The sequence below is a fragment of the Trachypithecus francoisi genome, unplaced genomic scaffold (assembly GCF_009764315.1).
Source record: "Trachypithecus francoisi isolate TF-2019V2 unplaced genomic scaffold, Tfra_2.0 Lachesis_group0, whole genome shotgun sequence".
NCBI lineage: Eukaryota > Metazoa > Chordata > Mammalia > Primates > Cercopithecidae > Trachypithecus > Trachypithecus francoisi.
The window spans coordinates 107,672,878-107,691,557 of record NW_022681453.1 but is presented as its reverse complement, the minus strand read 5'-3'; the positions used below and the strand labels follow the sequence as shown (position 1 = coordinate 107,691,557).

At 36.4% G+C, this 18,680-nt stretch overlaps 1 protein-coding gene across 6 annotated transcripts in view; it reads left to right on the top strand.

Moving 5' to 3' along the window:
* The window catches only part of ROBO2 (roundabout guidance receptor 2), a 619,239-nt gene that overhangs the window by 549,787 nt on the left and 50,772 nt on the right, over window positions 1–18,680 (top strand). For all 6 annotated transcript variants that reach the window (XM_033211611.1, XM_033211608.1, XM_033211607.1 and 3 more), the window contains exons 18-20: window positions 9,167–9,349; window positions 15,882–15,924; window positions 17,367–17,494. In XM_033211611.1, coding sequence (XP_033067502.1) covers window positions 9,167–9,349; window positions 15,882–15,924; window positions 17,367–17,494 — 354 coding nt within the window. The remainder of the gene's footprint in view (window positions 1–9,166; window positions 9,350–15,881; window positions 15,925–17,366; window positions 17,495–18,680) is intronic.

Sequence of the window (18,680 nt, the reverse complement as noted above, 5' to 3'; positions counted from 1 at the left end):
TCCTTTCCACCAGTTAATCATATTCACACGGCTGCATTCCTGAATTCCCTATGGGATTCAATTTGATTATATGTCTATCCATATGCCAAACCACACTGTCTTGGTTACTGTAGTTCATAGTAAGCCTTGAAATCAGGTAATGTGAATATGCCATCATTTTCTTCTGCAAAATTGTTTTGCTTATTATAGGTCTTCTGCTTTTCCATATACTTTTCAAATCAGCTTGTTGAAATCTCTAAAACTTGTGTTGGAATGGTGAGTGAAAGTGCAGTGAATAAATCCATCAAAACGCATAGAGTAAATATTTTAATAATGACTCTCTTTCCGGGAATGTGATATATGTTTCCATTATTTAAGTGTTCTTTACTTTGGTCCAATATTTTACACTTTTTAGTGTGTCAACACATTTCTTGAGCATTTGATTGTGTGTGTGTGTGTGTTTTGTTTTGTTGTTATTTTTGAGAAAATGTTTCTTTCTCTCATCTAGGCTGGAGTGCTTGAGCGCAGTTGGCTCACTGCAGCCTCCATCTCCCAGGTTCAAGTCCTCCTCCCACCTCAACCTCCTGAGCAGCTGGGGCTACAGGCATGCACCACCGCTTCTGGCTAATTTTTGCATTTTTAGTAGGGACAGGGTTTTGCTATTGTGACCAGGCTGGTCTTAAACTCCTGACCTCAAGCAGTCTGCCTGCCTTGGCCTCCCAAAGTGCTGGGATTACAGGCATGAGGTCCTGCCACTTCACCTGGCCTATTTGATGTTTTTTACACTATTATAAATGGATTTTTAAAATTTATTTTTCCAATTGTTTTGTATTACACATAAATTTAATTTCTATATGGCCTTTGTGCTTTGTGACCTTACTACCTCACTTACTCATTTTAGTAGTTGTGAAATGTTTTTAATTGTTTTCAGATAATCATGTTTTCTCTCTCTTCTTGTTTGTGTTAATGTGATGAATTCTATTGAATGACCCTTAAAGGTAAATCAACCTTGTAATCTTGGGATAAATCACAACTGGTCATGATATATTATCCATTTCATAGATGTGCTGAATTTATTAATATTTGGTGGCTCACGCCTGTAATCCTAGCCCTTTGAAGGGCGGAGGCTGGCTGATTACCTGAGCTCAGGAGTTGGAGACCAGCTGGGCAACATGGTGAAACCCCATCTCTACTAAATACAAAAGAAATTAGCTGGGTGTGGCCGTGGGCACCTCTAGTCCCAGCTACTTGGGAGGCTGAGGCAGGAAAAGTGTGTGAACTCAGGAGGCAGAGGTTGCAGTGAGCACACTCCAGCACTCCAGCGTGGATGACTGAAGGAGATTCCGTCCCTGGGGGAAAAAAAAAAAATTCAGTCCCCTCAGCTTCCATGAGTGCTTCAGTCTTTTCAACTCAGGGATGTCATTCAACAATGTTTGGGTTACCCTTGGCTGCATTATAGTTATCTGGAGGTACAAAGCTGTGAAAATATTAAAGTTGTCCCTGTTTCTTTCCTTTCTGTCTGAGACCACAGTCCTCTCCTTTTCTTTCACATATTTTGCCTTGTCTTCTACTTGTTCATGATGGGAGTGCATATCCCAATACCTGTTACTTCTTCATGAAGAAATGGAAGTGTCAAAGGAACTGGTCGTTTCATATGTTACACTTTCCTGTTCTGTAATTTCTGTTTGCTTCCTTTTTTCTTTTCATTTCCCTCTGATGTTTTCCATGTCATCATTTGTTATGACCATATTAAGTCCATACACCTATTGTGATAGCTGCTTAAAGTTCTTTTCTCCTGGTTTCAGCATCCATCTTATCTCATAGTCTACTTCTATTGATTATCTTTTCAGCTGACCTTGGGTTAGTTGTTTATTTACTTTCACATGCCCGGTCATTTTTTACTATATTGAACATTGCAGATGAAATAAAATTTTGTGATCTTACGAAGAGTGTTTGTGTTCTAGCAGGCACATACATTACTGTCTGGTCACCTTGAACCGGTGATGTCTTAGTTTTTACACTGGTTAGTATAAGACTTCTTGTTGCCCTTATTCTCAAGGCAATACTTCAGTAAGATATTTACTTTCAAGGCATGACCCTCTCCTGGGCTTCCAGTGAGAAGCCTTATATTTTTATCTGGTCTTCCTAATATGGTGAAATTCAAAATTAAGCATGATTTTGCAGTGAACAGGAGCTAAAACCTCTGCTTTCACCAGATCCTTACAATCTTCTGTTTGCGTGCACTGTTGAGGGTTCACCCTTGGACGTAAGGGGAGAGCATACACAGATGTGGGAGCCTCACTCTCACTGTCTCCCTCTTTCACATGGTTCTCCCCTCAACTTTTAGTCCCTCTGGCCTCCCTGAACTCCACCCAGAGACACCTCATATCAATAAGATTGAGTTGATTCAGCTGAGGTACGAGCTGCCTTACACTGTATGGGTTGTGGCGCTCTCTAAGGGAAACAAAGCCTTGTCACTACAGATTTCCTCTAGTAAAGTGCCCTTCGTTCAATAAATTGAACGAATTTTTCAGTTCAATTCTTCTGAATTGAAAACTGAAAATTCTTCAGTTTTCCCTGCTTTTATTTGTTTGGCAGTGCCTTTAATAAAATATATATATATGTATTCCATGTGAGATCTCGCCAGTTCATGAGTCCAGAGGCCAGAAAGTTCTAAGTCCCCAACCAGGGTCACTTAGCACCTTGCCACAGAGGCTGCTGGTGAGTGTAGAGGCTGCTTCTGTGTGTGGTTTAGGCAAACTGGAAACGAGACGTTGACATGCTGCCCCTCCAGCGGTCTGCATGCTCCACTGCACGTGCCGTTGACTCTCAGAGTCTAAGACTTCAGGGCGGGGACCTTTGTCCAGCCTGCCCGGTAGAGGGAGGCTGCCTCTCCCACCAGGCCTTGGGATCCCATTTAGAAACGGCGTTCACTTCAGAAAGTACTTTTTAACTGCTCAACTTTTGACTATTTTAAATAGTTTGCTGAAAACTCCTGATAACACTTGCTACTACATATCACGTTTTAATTGCTTGTACAGTTAACCTTTAATTTTATTTAGTAAAGTATATCAAAGTAGGACTTTTTTGAATTGTAAATATGTGGTTTTATTAAATAAAAGTCAACGCAAAATTGTTAAAAAAAATTCCTATAGTTTACATATTTTTAAAGTGTTTCTCCAGTGTTTGATATCAGCCATTCCCATTTTTTTCTATTTTCTAAAATGATGCGTATAAAGCAGACTGCCGGCTTCTAGATAATTCTTTCTATTACAAATATGTATTGTATATGGACAGATTTAATATTCAGTCATAGTGTTAAAATTTTTTAGATTCTCTGGGTATTCTTTCTTTTATATATTAAAAATATTGTAGAGAAAAAGTTAAAGTATTAACTTTTCTTTAAATTGGCTTCTTTCTTAATTAGTCATTCAGACTGAATTAATTCCTTAACCTGAGGGAAACCTACAATCTTGTTCTTCTGAGATTTTCTAAAATAAATTGGAATAAGAAAGAAATACAGGTACACCCAAAAGGATTTAACATATGTGTGTGTGTATATGTGTGTGCATTCATTTATAGTATTTAGAAATAAGCTCTTATTTTTTCACTTAACAAGCTATATATATGCGTGTATGTGTGTGTGTGTGTGTGTGTGTATATATATATATATATATATATATATATATATTATATATATATATATACTGTATACTGGCATATATATGCCACAGAGACAGTACAAAATATCTATGTCTGTATCTATATCTTTATGAAATGGATTGGCTGAATATAATTATTCTAAGTGAAAGATAAGTAAGATTGTCAAATAACTGTCAAATAACTTATTTTCCTTTCATAGTTTTTTTTTTTCTTATCTTTAGTAATAATACCATTTTTTAAATTATACTTTATGTTCTAGGGTACATGTGCACAACGTGCAGGTTTGTTACATATGTATACATGTGCCATGTTGGTGCGCTACACCCATTAACTCATCATTTACATTAGGTATATCTCCTAATGCTATCCCTCTCTCCTCCCCCCACCCCATGACAGGCCCCAGTGTGTGATGTTCCCCTTCCTGTGTCCAAGTGTTCTCATTGTTCAGTTCCCACCTATGAGTGAGAACATGCTGTGTTTGGTTTTCTGTTCTTGCGATAGTTTGCTGAGAATGATGGTTTCCAGCTGCATCCATGTCCCTACAAAGGACATGAACTCATCCTTTTTTATGGCTGCATAGTATTCCATAGTGTATATGTGCCACATTTTCTTAATCCAGTCTGTCACTGATGGACATTTGGGTTGATTCCAAGTCTTTGCTATTGTGAATAGTGCTGCAGTAAACATACGTGTGCATGTGTCTTTATAACAGCATGATTTATAATCCTTTGGGTATATACCCAGTCATGGGATTGCTGGGTCAAATGGTATTTCTAGTTCTAGATCCTTGAGGAATCGCCACACTGTCTTCCACAATGGTTGAACTAGTTTACAGTCCACCAGCAGTGTAAAAGTGTTCCTATTTCTCCACATCCTCTCCAGCACCTGTTGTTTCCTGACTTTTTAATGATTGCCATTCTGACTGGTGTGAGATGGTGTCTCATTGTGGTTTTGATTTTCATTTCTCTGATGGCCAGTGATGATGAGCATTTTTTCATGTGTCTGTTGACTGCATAAATGTCTTTTGAGAATTGTCTGTTCATATCCTTTGCCCACTTTTTGATGGAGTAGTTTGTTTTTTTCTTGTACATTTGTTTAAGTTCTTTGTAGATTCTGGATATTAACCCTTTGTCAGATGGGTAGATTGCAAAAATTTTCTCCCATTCTGTAGGTTGCCTGTTCACTCTGATGGTAGTTTCTTTTGCTGTGCAGAAGCTCTTTAGTTTAATTAGATCCCATTTGTCAATTTTGGCTTTTGTTGCCGTTGCTTTTCGTGTTTTAGACATGAAGTCTTTGCTCGTGCCTATGTCCTGAATGGTATTGCCTAGGTTTTCTTCTAGGGTTTTTATGGTTTTAGGTCTAACATTTAAGTCTCTAATCCATCTTGAATTAATTTTTGTATAAGGTGTAAGGAAGGCATCCAGTTTCAGCTTTCTACTTATGGCTAGTCAGTTTTCCCAGCACCATTTATTCAATAGGGAATCCTTTCCCCATTTCTTGTTTTTGTCAGGTTTGTGAAAGATCAGATGGTTATAGATGTGTGGTAGTATTTCCTAGGGCTCTGTTCTGTTCCGTGGGTCTCTATCTCTGTTTTGGTACCAGGACCAGGCTGTAAATACCATTCTCAAGTAAAGCTTTCTTGGTTCTTTTTCTTCCTCGTGACTATCTGCCAGATATTTGGGGGATTTACTTCCTTGTAGGGAAGTAAAAAATGACAAGTACACAGTAGAACTAAGCTCCTGTCATGACTATTACAGTTATACTCTGAACTGAGCTGGAACTTAACATCATAAAGTTAATGATGATTTTAAATCAAATAGAAAATTTCACTTAATTTTCCTATCATTTATAAAAGTCTGAGTCTTCAGATGGGTAATGAGTACCTTTTAATTTGCTATTTAGCGTTTCGTACAAGTGTTTTCAGATTTTTCTATGAGATAAAAGTAATCTAGAAAGTAATATTTCTATCTTTTATTCAAATAGTTAAAATAGGCTATACTAAAAATGTAATTATAAAATAGAATTATAGAAATTCTATTTTTTGTGTACACACACACACACACAAAAATCACAATTCAACCTAGAAAAGGCTATTTGTTCTTGAGAGATTTATTTCTTTTTAATATCTACACTTGTACTGAGAAGCTTCTAATTGTTTCCTTAATTACTCCTGCGTATCTACCTTAACATCTTGTCTGATGCCCTTATCTACACAACTGTGATTCCTTAGTGGAAAAGTGATTTAGTGATGGCTAATCTTCTTTTCTGTTTCAATTTACACTTTCCCATTGTCTATTCAGAACTGGAAATGGCACTTGAAGTGACTCAAATTGTACCACATTTCTCCTTTGTTTTAATTAAATCATGTATTGGCGTTTGATGTAATTTATGGTTGAGAATTTTAGATTTGTACTATGCCAGAGCATCTAGTGTTTCACCTATTCCTTCTCAGTTTAGCATTCCTTCCAGAAAGTTCCATTAAGGGACCATTAATTAAAACATTGTAAAAATGTGAAACACTGCCTTACACTGGCTTAACATTGGTATTGTTCTTTTCTGTGCAGTTTCCTATGATAAGATGACTTTTACATCAAAGTGTCCATAATTCTGTATCACTGCATTTACAGACACAAAAATGAAATCAAATACATTCAGATATATATCCATTAAGCCGTGTGTCATATAACCAATTTACATCGACTTAAGAATTTTAGTTATTTTGCTTAATAATATAGTTATTGCTTCTCTAATCATTTGGCTTGTCACGCTTACATTACATAGTTGGTTATAATATGTGGAACAGCTGCAAACTTTCACAGTAATAGGTACAATCAAATCTGATGTGTCTAATTAGTTTTTAGTCCAACAAATTAGTTTTGTTCTTCATTACTCTCCAATGGGAGGAAGACATTATATTTCATTATATTTTTTGTCTGCAAGAACAATGGAGCGTTACAGGTCACACACATCCCTTGTCTATGCTCTAATTAGTCCAACTGACAACATTGTTTCAAAAATACCAGCAGCATAAAAAATAGCAATACACCTTGAGTAACATAAATATTGCACCTTACTAAATATGATATATTGTGGACTGTTTACAGAAATGAAGGCCAAATTTTCTTTTCTCTGTTCAATAAGGTATTTGTTTTCTTTCTGATAATTCCTAATAGTTAAGGAAATCACCAGATAGGTGTATGTCTTATATGGAAAATATGAGCTCATTTTAAATACAGTTTTGACTATGTTTACATGTATAATAATTAAAGGCAGACATAGTGGGCAAATGAGCCAGATTTACTACATAAGTGACGTTGGTATTTAAATCTGAAATTTAATCAAAAGACCTTTCAGGAATGGATTATGTGTAAGGAAATGCTAACAGCTATGATTTTTTTTAAAAAGCCTGTATTTTGAAAAGATTAACAAAATAAAATTTTATTTCTAATTCACAGCTCAGACCAATATGGATCAGCAGAATGGGAAATGGAGTTTCTACTCCATATCATTATTCAGGGGTTTTGGGTCTTTCAAACCATATCTCTGCCATTTCTTAGAAGCTTAACATCCTCCAACAGATCCCCGGTTTCTGTCCAACCAATGAGGAAATAGAGTTTCAAGTCAAGGCAGTGTTAGGGATCAGGCCTGGAGGGTCATGTGCACATTTTGTTCCTAGTTACCACTGGCTAATGCTCAGTTACTTTTTTGAACTCTACTGCAAAAGATGCTAGGAAATGTAGGCTAATTTTCTGCCTTGGAAGAAAGGAGGAGCAGTGAGGTAAACAAGTGAATTGAGATTTGCAGGATTCTCAAATCTAGATAATTTATCACTCATGTCACTGAGGTTGACTGAGAAGTCCTTAAAGCAGCCCTTAAACTTACATGGGTCATAATTTTGAGTCAAAAACTACTGTCTTCATATTAGCCTCCACTTCAATCCTCCCAAAATATATGAAGTAGACAAGACTGGTGCCAAACAGTTGACACGGGCTCTAGAAGATTAAGTGCGCTATATAAGCTTACTGCTGACTTGGCTAGTAAGTGGCAGAGTTGTTTCATCAAAATCATGACTTCGGCCGGGCGCGGTGGCTCAGGCCTGTAATCCCAGCACTTTGGGAGGCCGAGACGGGCAGATCACGAGGTCAGGAGATCGAGACCATCCTGGCTAACACGGTGAAACCCCGTCTCTACTAAAAATACAAAAAATGACGGGCGGATCACGAGGTCAGGAGATCGAGACCATCCTGGCTAACATGGTGAAACCCCGTCTCTACTAAAAAATACAAAAAACCAGCCGGGCGTGGTGGCGGCGCCTGTGGTCCCAGCTCCTCGGGAGGCGGAGGCAGGAGAATGGCGGGAACCCGGGGGGCGGAGCTTGCAGGGAGCCAAGATGGCGCCGCTCACTCCAGCCTGGGCCACAAAGCGAGACTCCGTCTCCAAAAAACACAACAAAAAAAAATGACTTCAAAGACTATGATCTTTTTAATATATTACAGTGCTATAACTAAAACAGGGGAAATCCCACACATTCCTTTGATGTCATATGCTGAAATGTGCCATTTATATTTTGCTTGCCACTTACCTTTTAAAAGTCTTTGATTAGTCACTAATTAGGCATCATATTGACATTAGAAATCACTTAATTCCCAGTGTCTACATTTCTTAATCTGCTAAATAAGCCCATAAATCTTATGATTCCACAAGTTTAAGACCGATTTAAAATGTAGACTGAGATTTTCTTAATTATCTGAGAGGTCTAAATTTTCCAAACATGACTAGTTCTAGAATAATCTGAGTCCAGATTTAACTGTATTTCTCAGTAATGGAGACCTCAAAGTTAATTTTTAAGTTGTTCCTTAAATTTGGCTTTCAAATGGATTTTCAAATTAGTTTCAGATACTTTAAGGGAATATATGAGTTTCATCTTTTCATATTTTAATTATGCATGCTGATCTCTGTGAAGGCTGTTTACGTAATTTTCATTGTTTTGTATAGTAGTTTTAATACTCTCCAGAAAATTAAAGGATATTTGCTCAAAATAAGCTCTTTGGTAGAATATTAAGGTTAACATTAAGTTACATGTTCTTGTGAATTACAAACATTTGAATATGGACAGTGCCTCAGCAGAAAGGCAATTTCCAAACACCCCATGTTAAAAGTTGTCATTGCTGTCTTAAAAATGAAAACTATATTTAAAAACACTATGTAATTCAAGATAAGTTATTAATTCAACTCCTAGTACTATTTTTATAATTTATAAGGTGATAAATCAATATTTGGTTGTGAATCCATCCATAGCAAACCACAACACAAGAGGTCAGTGTTCTTAATCACATTTTCAAACTCATGATTGAATTCTTCTTTTGAAAATTATCAACTATGCTTATCAATACTTGTTATAGGCTCAAAACAAAACAAGTATTTCCTGCCTTCAAATACTTTTTCTTCATTCTTGATGCACCATGTTTGTATTCCTGTGCTTATTTTTCTTTGAATATATACTAATACTATTGTTTTTCTGCAGGGAGACGCAATGAAGTTGTCATTACTGAAAACAATAACAGCATAACTGAGCAAATCACTGACGTGGTGAAGCAACCAGCCTTTATTGCTGGTATTGGTGGTGCCTGCTGGGTAATTTTGATGGGTTTTAGCATATGGTTGTATTGGAGAAGAAAGAAGAGGAAGGGACTCAGTAATTATGCTGGTAAGTGACTATTTCCAGCTAAGAAAATCTCTTAATCTGTAGGAATGTAATGAAATGAATGGAAGGATTAGAAAGGAATAACAAATGAGTGATTTTGGCTTATTTTAGAAACCTGCACTGTAAAATGCAATTACACTCAACATGCTTTAATGCATTGCTCTTGACTATATCACTTTATAACCATGAGGCAAAATCATTCTGCTTGTAGCTCCAGTGAAGCATAACAAGAGCACAGACTGATAAAAATGCTTAACTGTTTTTCTCAACTAGTTCTTTGAAATCATAAACTCACACACACACACACGGACACACACACACACATACACACACACACATACACAATGTGTTACATACTATGAAGCCATGTTTGAGAAGTGGATTTATGCATGAGCATTACTTAAATGTTCAGGAAAGAAGAACATTTTGAAATATAGCTTTTAGTGTGTCAGGATGCAGATTACAATAGGAAATGTCCCTCGTGAAAAATACCGACAAGCAAAAATCTCACCAGAATTGATAAGACTGATGAGGCATGAATTAAGTGATTTACTGTTCACTTAAACAGACTCTTATTACAATGCAAACAAGCAGTATTTTAAAAGAAAAGGAAAATGAAGAAAAAGAGAAAGAAGCTGAAGCAGAACAATAAAAAGAAGACCCTAGATGGTCTGCATATTCACAACAATGTTTTCTTCTTAGAATCCAGGACAGAGTTTCAAGGGTGTCCTATATCGTGGCCTTCAAAATATCTCCATGGTAGAGAGAGAAGAGAGAGGAGACACAAAATTGTAAAGTCAGTGATTGACAGAATTAACTCAATACTGAAGAGATGTTCAATTACAATTTTAAGTGCAGTTTATTTTAAATATTTTCTCCAACAACAATAAGAAATATCTCACATTTCACACTTTCTAGAATTCACAAGGGACCAATTTTAATTGGACATGATTTTACAAATATGTAAGAAGTTTTTGAGACATTGCATTCAATCTTCTATTTCTAATATTAACTTTGGTAGGAAGCATAAATGTCTTAGTAACTGATTTTGACAGAGGCGTCCTTGGTTATTAAGCTTTTAAGATGCTGTGGCTTGTAGGCTCCTAAACTGCTGAGAATGTGGAAATAGTGCAAAATGCTGAGTATAACACTGACTTGGTTGCCTCGCTTGTTATTTGATGCATTTATATGTTTATGATCATTTGATTATAGCATTGTAGCTTGTGTCTATATCTTATGAAGATAAAATGTATTAGTTACTTGATAGAATACATTTCCAGGACTAGAGAAAGTAGTACAGCATATCCACTGACAAGAGGCTTCCATGTGTGGTGACGTGCCATCCTCCTGCCATTCTCATTTCTCATTGGTTGCTGCCTCTCTGCTTCCTCATAATTTGTCACCCAAGTGCTGTATCACTTCAACAGTGAGGGATTCTTTGCAGAAAGGGGTGCTAGGCAGTAACTGCTGAGTATCAAAGTCTGGAAAATTAATGATACTTTAATGTGCCTTCTTGTTATGCAGTCCAGTTCTCTGCCTTCATCGCTGAAGGCATTGCCCATCAACCTTTCTGTTTAATCAGCCACCATGTTATATTACATCTCTGTGATACACTTGTATAAATCATACGAAATATAAGGAGGAACTGATTTAATTCATGGACTATTTGGTGTTTATCCCTTTGCTTGACGTCAGCAATGATAATAAAAAATTGACTGTGCTGGTCAGTTTAGTGCAAAGTTCTAATATATTCACATTTGGAGTGTTGCATTTTTATCCTCCGTATTTCTTCATTCACTCACTCCTTAGAAATAAAATATCTCTCATAGGTATTAAGTTTATACTGTTAGTAAAATTACACCAGAGAGACTTTTCTTCTTTTTTTTTTTTTTGAGACGGAGTCTTGCTCTGTGGCCCAGGCTGGAGTGCAGTGGCCGGATCTCAGCTCACTGCAAGCTCCGCCTCCCGGGTTTAGGCCATTCTCCTGCCTCAGCCTCCCGAGTAGCTGGGACCACAGGTGCCGCCACCACGCCCGGCTAGTTTTTTGTATTTTTAGTAGAGATGGGGTTTCACCGTGTTAGCCAGGATGGTCTCGATCTCCTGACCTCGTGATCCGCCCGTCTCGGCCTCCCAAAGTGCTGGGATTACAGGCTTGAGACACCGCGCCCGGCCCTCTTCTTTTTTTTAACAGCAATTATTTGCATAACCTATGCACTTAATTTGAAACTAGATGTTGATCATTGAGCTTGACAAGAATAGTACATTTCCTATTACAATTTTTTATTGTTATTGATACTCATCTGCTTGTAGAAGAACTGCTAACTCAGAAGGTGCTATGCCCTCCAGGTATTTTGGAATAAGGCCAAGCCAGAGAGAAGCCTTTCAGAAGTTTTATACTTAACTGATAGATGGCTGACTCTGAAGATAACAGATTTTATGAAGCTCAGTAAATACAAACAATTTAATGTGAGTGAACAAATTATGTGAAATGCTAAACACTTCACATATAGGTCTTAAAATCGTCAGTGAAATATAAATTATTGGACAAAACCATCCAAGGCACTTAAAAGATTTGATGGATTTTTTTATACTCTGATTATCTGGGCTGAGTTAGTGCTTATTAAAAAAGGATTAATCTACATTCATATGTGAGAAATAGCTTATTGGGAAAGGGAGTGAGGCTTGGCTGCAACAGTCAAGTTTCCATTTGGAGTAGGAAAATGTGACCTACTAAAGACAGGCACTCTGAAAGCTTCCTCACTCAAAATGCCAATTTACCACAGTTATGTTTTCTCCTCTTCTACCCCAGTTGTAGCAGGCATGAGGTTAGGATTAATTCTGTGAGGTCATATTAGAGTTATTTTTTGGATGCTATAACCTTGCAAAATCTCTTTACCTTATATGTGTTGCAGAAATTGCAAGAAATTCAAAATGTTTTCAAAAACATTTTAGATTGTGGTGTCTGCAGAACTTTTTGGAAACCTAAGCACTATTCAGTTAGTATAAGCTAAAATATTCCGTATGTAACTCCTTGAAAGTTCTTAGTTTTTGGATACTAGCAGAGACTTCTGATTGAGAGTCACAGTTATTCCGTATGTATCTCTAATAAGCACAAAGTTACTACTCTGTGATTATCAACATTGCGATGAGAACAAGATTGTCTGACCACACCCAACCCTTCTTACAGCTTCAAGGCAAACACTTCTTCAAAATGAGAACCACCTCAAAATAGCTTTCAGTTTGCTGTGGCGTTTTATTTGTATGTTCGTCTTTCTGCACACACACAAAACACTGGTCAAAACGCCAGATATGATTTCCCTTTGAGGAGTTCTCATTGTTCATAGTTATTTGTCATCTGCCCTAAACCTCATGATCTAAGAGAAGTTAGTTACTTTTGATCTACTTTTCAAAATAGAACCAATCTAAAAGTTTTGCAGCATAAAGTAAAAAATGAAACTTGAAAAAGTGTTCCCTTTTTTCGCTTCTTTAAAAACACAACTAAACAACCCATTAAGAGAAGGGTTTTAAAAAAAATTCTGACAGAAATAATACAAAATGGAAATTTAGATTTTGTACTAAATTATATGTGAACCTTTTTAAGGTCATCAAATACTTACATAATGTAGTGTGAAGTTTTGCCTTGTGTCGTTAATATGCAGAGATACAGAGATAAATGTCTTTACAGAATATTTTGACACCCTATTGGCAGTCTAGAATCATTTGAAAACCATATTTTAATGGTGATGGGAACAGAAACAGAAAATAGATTGTCCCAAATGCTTAATATGAAATATTTTTAAATTTAAATTATTTTGCTCACGGCATTTAATTTTCAATTGCCAGATATCGGCCATATATACTATAGTGTTCATACACTAACAAGTTTGCAAATTAACTTTAATGCATTATGTGTATATATGTGTATATATATCTTTTTTTTTTTCCTGAGACAGAGTCTCACTCTGTCGCCCAGGCTGGAGTGCACTGGCATGATCTCAGCTCACTGCAACCTCCGCCCCCAGAGTTCAAGCAATTCTCCCACCTCAGCCTCCTGAATAGCTGGGATTACAGGCACTTGCCACCGTGCCCGGCTAATTTTTGTATTCTTAGTAGAGACGGGGTTTCACTGTCTTGGCTTGGCTGGTCTTGAACTCCTGACCTCGTGATCCAACCCCTTGGGCCTCCCAAAGTGCTGGGATTACAAACGTGAGCCACCGCGCCCAGCCTCATGATATATTTTTTATAAGGTTTTCAGTGTTCTATTATAATACTTTAAACTTTACATGTCCTGAAGAATTTGCCACTGGTTCATATATTAAAGTTAAGTACAACTCAGTGTTTGTACCTCTGCGTCTGGTGTCCTCCTTTCCTCTAAGATTATGTCTTGCTCTGGCAGTAACAGAAAGTTTGAATGGGACAAAAGAGCATCTAAATTAGGGAAAACAATTTAGCTTCTCACATATCTCTTAAACAGCACATTCTGAGGTGTAGCCCATGAGCATCTGCTTATTTGCATATTCAGAATAATATTCACACCATTATCTTAACTCTCTTTCAACAGACTAAAACAATCACTTGATAGTCCATTAAGAAAAAACCACAAACTAGAAAGTCACATCAGATGGAAGGCTAATTAGCTATACTGTTTTCACATTGCGTGTGTACTAATCAGGCATTTATTTAATATCTCCAGTGCTCAATTTTTTGCATTAATTATTTCAGATTAATTCTCTTTTGTTAAAAGCAGTTATTAAAGGGGCACAATGTGGGACAGATGCACTGCTGATTCCTGATTCCGCGCACTTCAGTGAGCCTTCCGCATTTGTATTCTTTCATCTTCTCCGAGCATGTGCCTATAGCCAGTGCTGAGCAGATGCAAAGGTTATGTCAGGATTGTTTTGCAATGCATTTGAGATATTACATGTAAAACTGATAAGGCAGTATATTTCAGGTACCAATAAGAAGTTCCTGAGAGCCCTGATATGCTTTACTGTCCCATGAAGACTCTTGGAGTTTATAATCATATTACCTGGTTCTGATATCATAAGAGATAATATTAGTAGATAACCTTAAAGGAGGGACTTCATTTGGAAATTTGTAAAATTTAAAGAGTCATCACCATATCTGACAGCCCAAACTTGAGAACAGAGGAGTTATGGAGAGTTATTCAAATTAAGAAGTATTCACTATGTGTATATATTAAGTGGCAATATATCTTCTATGTACTTACAAAGATGAATCAACTAATTAAATTTCATTTATTTTCCCCTGTACTTACCACATTTAAAAAAATCATAGTAACTATAATCAACGCCTTCCAAAGATAGGGTTTACCTGGTGCACAGCAGTGAAAATGGTATTTTTTTTCCTTCATCCTCAGTGATTGGTTTAGCCAATCCACGTTAATTTTGGTCAGAATTGCAGGTTCATTGCACTTTTGCAAGCTGTACACTTCTAAACACCACATTTCTTTTTAAAAATAATTTTCTAGTTTGCCATAATGTAATGACAAAATTTGATCCAAACTAATGTGAAGCTATTTGTAGACTTTATCCTACTAATAATGGATGTTCACATTCCACTGCAGTAAAACTAAATAACTTTGAATACAGTTTACTGTTTTAGAACCTCTTTGTAACATGCAAAGTATATTACCTTTCTCAATTCTGAATCATTTTGGAGTACAAATACCTTTGGTTGCAGAGGTTTGGACAATGGATGACAGACCTGAACTGATAATAACATTCTTTGACCAGTCGTTAAAATCCACTTTCATGTTGTTGGCTTTGTAGACTTGAAACTATTGACTGGAGAGAGTGGATTCACTGGATTCACTGGCTGTGGCTCTGGTGGATGCTTACTGGTGTTGCTAATAAGTTCCATAGTTATATGGAGGATTCAACTTTTCTGATCACTACATACAATTAGGAATATATTCAGTATCAATTATTTGAAAAATTCATTTTTGTGAGCATGTTATTCTCTATTAATTATAGTTCATGTCTGTTGTAATTATCACTGTTTATGAGGGTCATAAAAAGATTTGTGATGGTGAAAAATCTGTAGTCAATAAGTATTTGTTTTTCTTGTTTCATTAGAAGGACATAACATGTTGGAACTTCCCTGCTTCAATTTATATTATGAGTGTTTTGCCTTATGCCTTCTAATTAGGACACCTTTGCTTTAAAATTAAAAATCTTGATTTGATAAATTCACAATAATGTTACAATGATCTTGCAATATCACTATATGTACTAATTGTAACAGGTTTGACATTTAAATATGAATTGGTTCTTTAACTTAACCTTGGATTTGGCTTAAAGAATTTTGAAATGTCCTATTAAAATTGGAGCAAATGATAGTTTTGCCTTGGGCCAAACCACTGTTACTCTCTGTACAATTATGTTAATTATATTTTGTTAAAATTCCCAGAGGCCGCAGCTCTAAACTAAGGGCCAATATGTAGTTGTTATTAATTGTAATTAATATTGACTACTTGTGCGTGCATGTCTTCCTTTTTTTTCTTTTTTTATAGTTACGTTTCAAAGAGGAGATGGAGGACTAATGACCAATGGAAGGTATGCTAAGGAGATTGTTTCATTCGTATTATTTTTTTAATCAGGACTGGGAAACACTATAGTAAGAGGCTATTATTGTAATAAATGATCATTTAAAAGTCTGAGAATTCTGGGAGGAATTAAATGGCTTAGCACAAAGTTTAATGATCTATCTGTTGTGCACTTTAGAGGAATCAGGTCCAGATGTTTCATATCTCCCAGATGCCCCTGAAGAAATTAGTAGTAAATATCACATGGAATGTGTTCATTTGTTAGCAGGGTGTTTATTGCATTAATTAGACATTAGCAAATGAAGTTGCTGTTGTTTAAGACTCCTTATTGGCTCTCACTAAATTGCTGTGAGTGAACAATTACACATAATCGATCACAAAGTAAATGATTCATGGATGATGAATAGGCTATAGATTGATAGGACTGGATTCCACAACTTTGGATACTCAATTGAAATTGATAAAAGCTGATAACAAACTCATATATCCTCATCTATTTTCCCTTTGCCAATATGGAGATTGTAATTAGGCACTGGTAATAACTTCCAATCTCCCATGTAATCAATATTTTAGCAAAAAGAGATTAAGTCTAATGAGAGCTTGTAGATGTAGCAAGAAAGCAGTCGGGTCTTCTTATTGCAGTTTCCATAGAAACACATGTTTCTCTTAGGGATTGTACCAGAAGGAGTCTATCAAAAGAAAAGTGTAATGATTATAGATGTTCTATTTCTGTGTAAATATGCTAGTAATCTGGAAAGGAATCAGAATCCCATCTTTTATATTAAAGAAGGGAGTTCTTTATTAAATATGACGTAAAGGAAATTTTCCTCGTAGACTATACTCACATGCTGGCTCAGATCGCAGTGTATCTTTTATTACCTTAAAAAAAAAACCCTTAATATGCCCTTGATATTTTACAGTTTAGAACTTGGAAATGTGCTATTGATGGAGAGTATAAATACTGTTCATTAATTTCGCTAAGTCCCTTGTTCCTCGCCTCCAAATCAAGCGTGAAGGGGCATAAGAAGGGTTGCAGCCTAGAGGGGACAGATATATACGGGAGCTGCAGGAACTGAGGAAGGAATAGCCCAAAGTTTTAGAAATGGCTGACATAGAGAAGTCACTTTGAGCAGTTGTTCCCTTGAGGTGCCAATGTATCATCAAACCTTGTTTTGGAATCCTAGTATGTTACTGATTCCTACCAGTTTCAGGGCAAACACCTGAATTCGTTTGGACATGGACAGAATCCCGGGCAAAGACTCCCTGTGTCCACTGTTAACCTATGTATAGCCTTAATGAATTGCTGGAGTTATTTAATTCTAGGGAGTCTACATATATTAATTTGAAGTCAGTTAATATCTTCAATTTCTTAACCCTTTATATTGCATGAGATGGGTGTCAAAATCTTGCACTGAGCTCCATGTATTGATTTCCTTGTCATCTCTGTTTTAGCCGTCCAGGTCTTCTAAATGCTGGTGATCCCAGCTATCCATGGCTTGCTGATTCTTGGCCAGCCACAAGCTTGCCAGTAAATAATAGTAATAGTGGCCCAAATGATATTGGAAATTTTGGCCGTGGAGGTAAGTTGTGTTTTATAAATAATGTTGAGTTCTCTCTCTTTTTTTGACCTTCCTGGATTTTTTTAAAGAGACATATCAGAGAATATTTACTCTCATAATTAAAGTTAATGAAACATATGCACCAACAGTGCTGTACATTTGCTAAATATTTTAATGTAAAACTATTTTGTCTTTATTACCTTGAGTAAAACCAAACTTTTAAGGAAGCTATTACTAACCAAGATGATAAGTATTTATAATATATTTGTTTGCAGGATTACTAGTACAAGATTACTGAACTCAGAAATCTATTTTGCTAACTAGGGCTTATGGTCTTGGACTAGAGGTTTCCCTTCTCTTTCTCATTTAACATGTATTTATTGAGCATCTCCTGTGTACTTGGCACTATGGTAGACTGTAGAATCTAATATTGATATAAAAAAGATGGTCCTTGCCCTCATATAATATGTCGTGTAAGAAACAGACAATTAAGTCAATATAACATGTTGAGAGAGAACTTTTCTATAGTTCCACAATTAATAACTGGTATCCAAAAAAAAAGACAAAAAAGTACGAGGTAGATGACATGCTAAAGCCTTCAAAATTTGGTGCCAAAGTCCTCTCCCTGTGGGTTTGTAAGGAGACAGAAGTAACCTACTGCAAAAGACTACCACCTTCCCCTGCCTTCACCTTTTCATCCAGTCAATACGAGAGAGCTTTGTTTAGAGAATGATGAGAGGAGTAGGGAGCTCTCTGATCTCAGTGTGGCTTGGCAGGTTCATGTGAGTTTTCCATTGGTGGAAGATTATACAGACATTAAATATACTTCAACTGCCTTGCCAGAACCCCACATGGGATGTCTACCAATTGGGAGTAAGAAAGCTCCATGAACAGAGTATTATTTAAGTTGATACCTGAAGCAAGCTTAAAAATGAGTCAAAAGTATGAAAAAAAAAAAAAAGTGTGTAGAAAAGAAATTGTTCTATTTTAAGTTCCAGAAATAAAAGAGACATTGACCTACTTGAGAAATGCAGGAATTTCCTAATGACTTGAGTATAAAGTACGAGGAAGCAGAAATGGTAAGAAACATAGAAGGATAGCTAACAAAGGACCTTTTAAGTCACATACAGAGTTTAGGCTTCGTTCAGAGGGTTATCAGAAGCCGTTGATGGATTTTTAACAGGAGAATGCTGGGCTCCAAGTACTG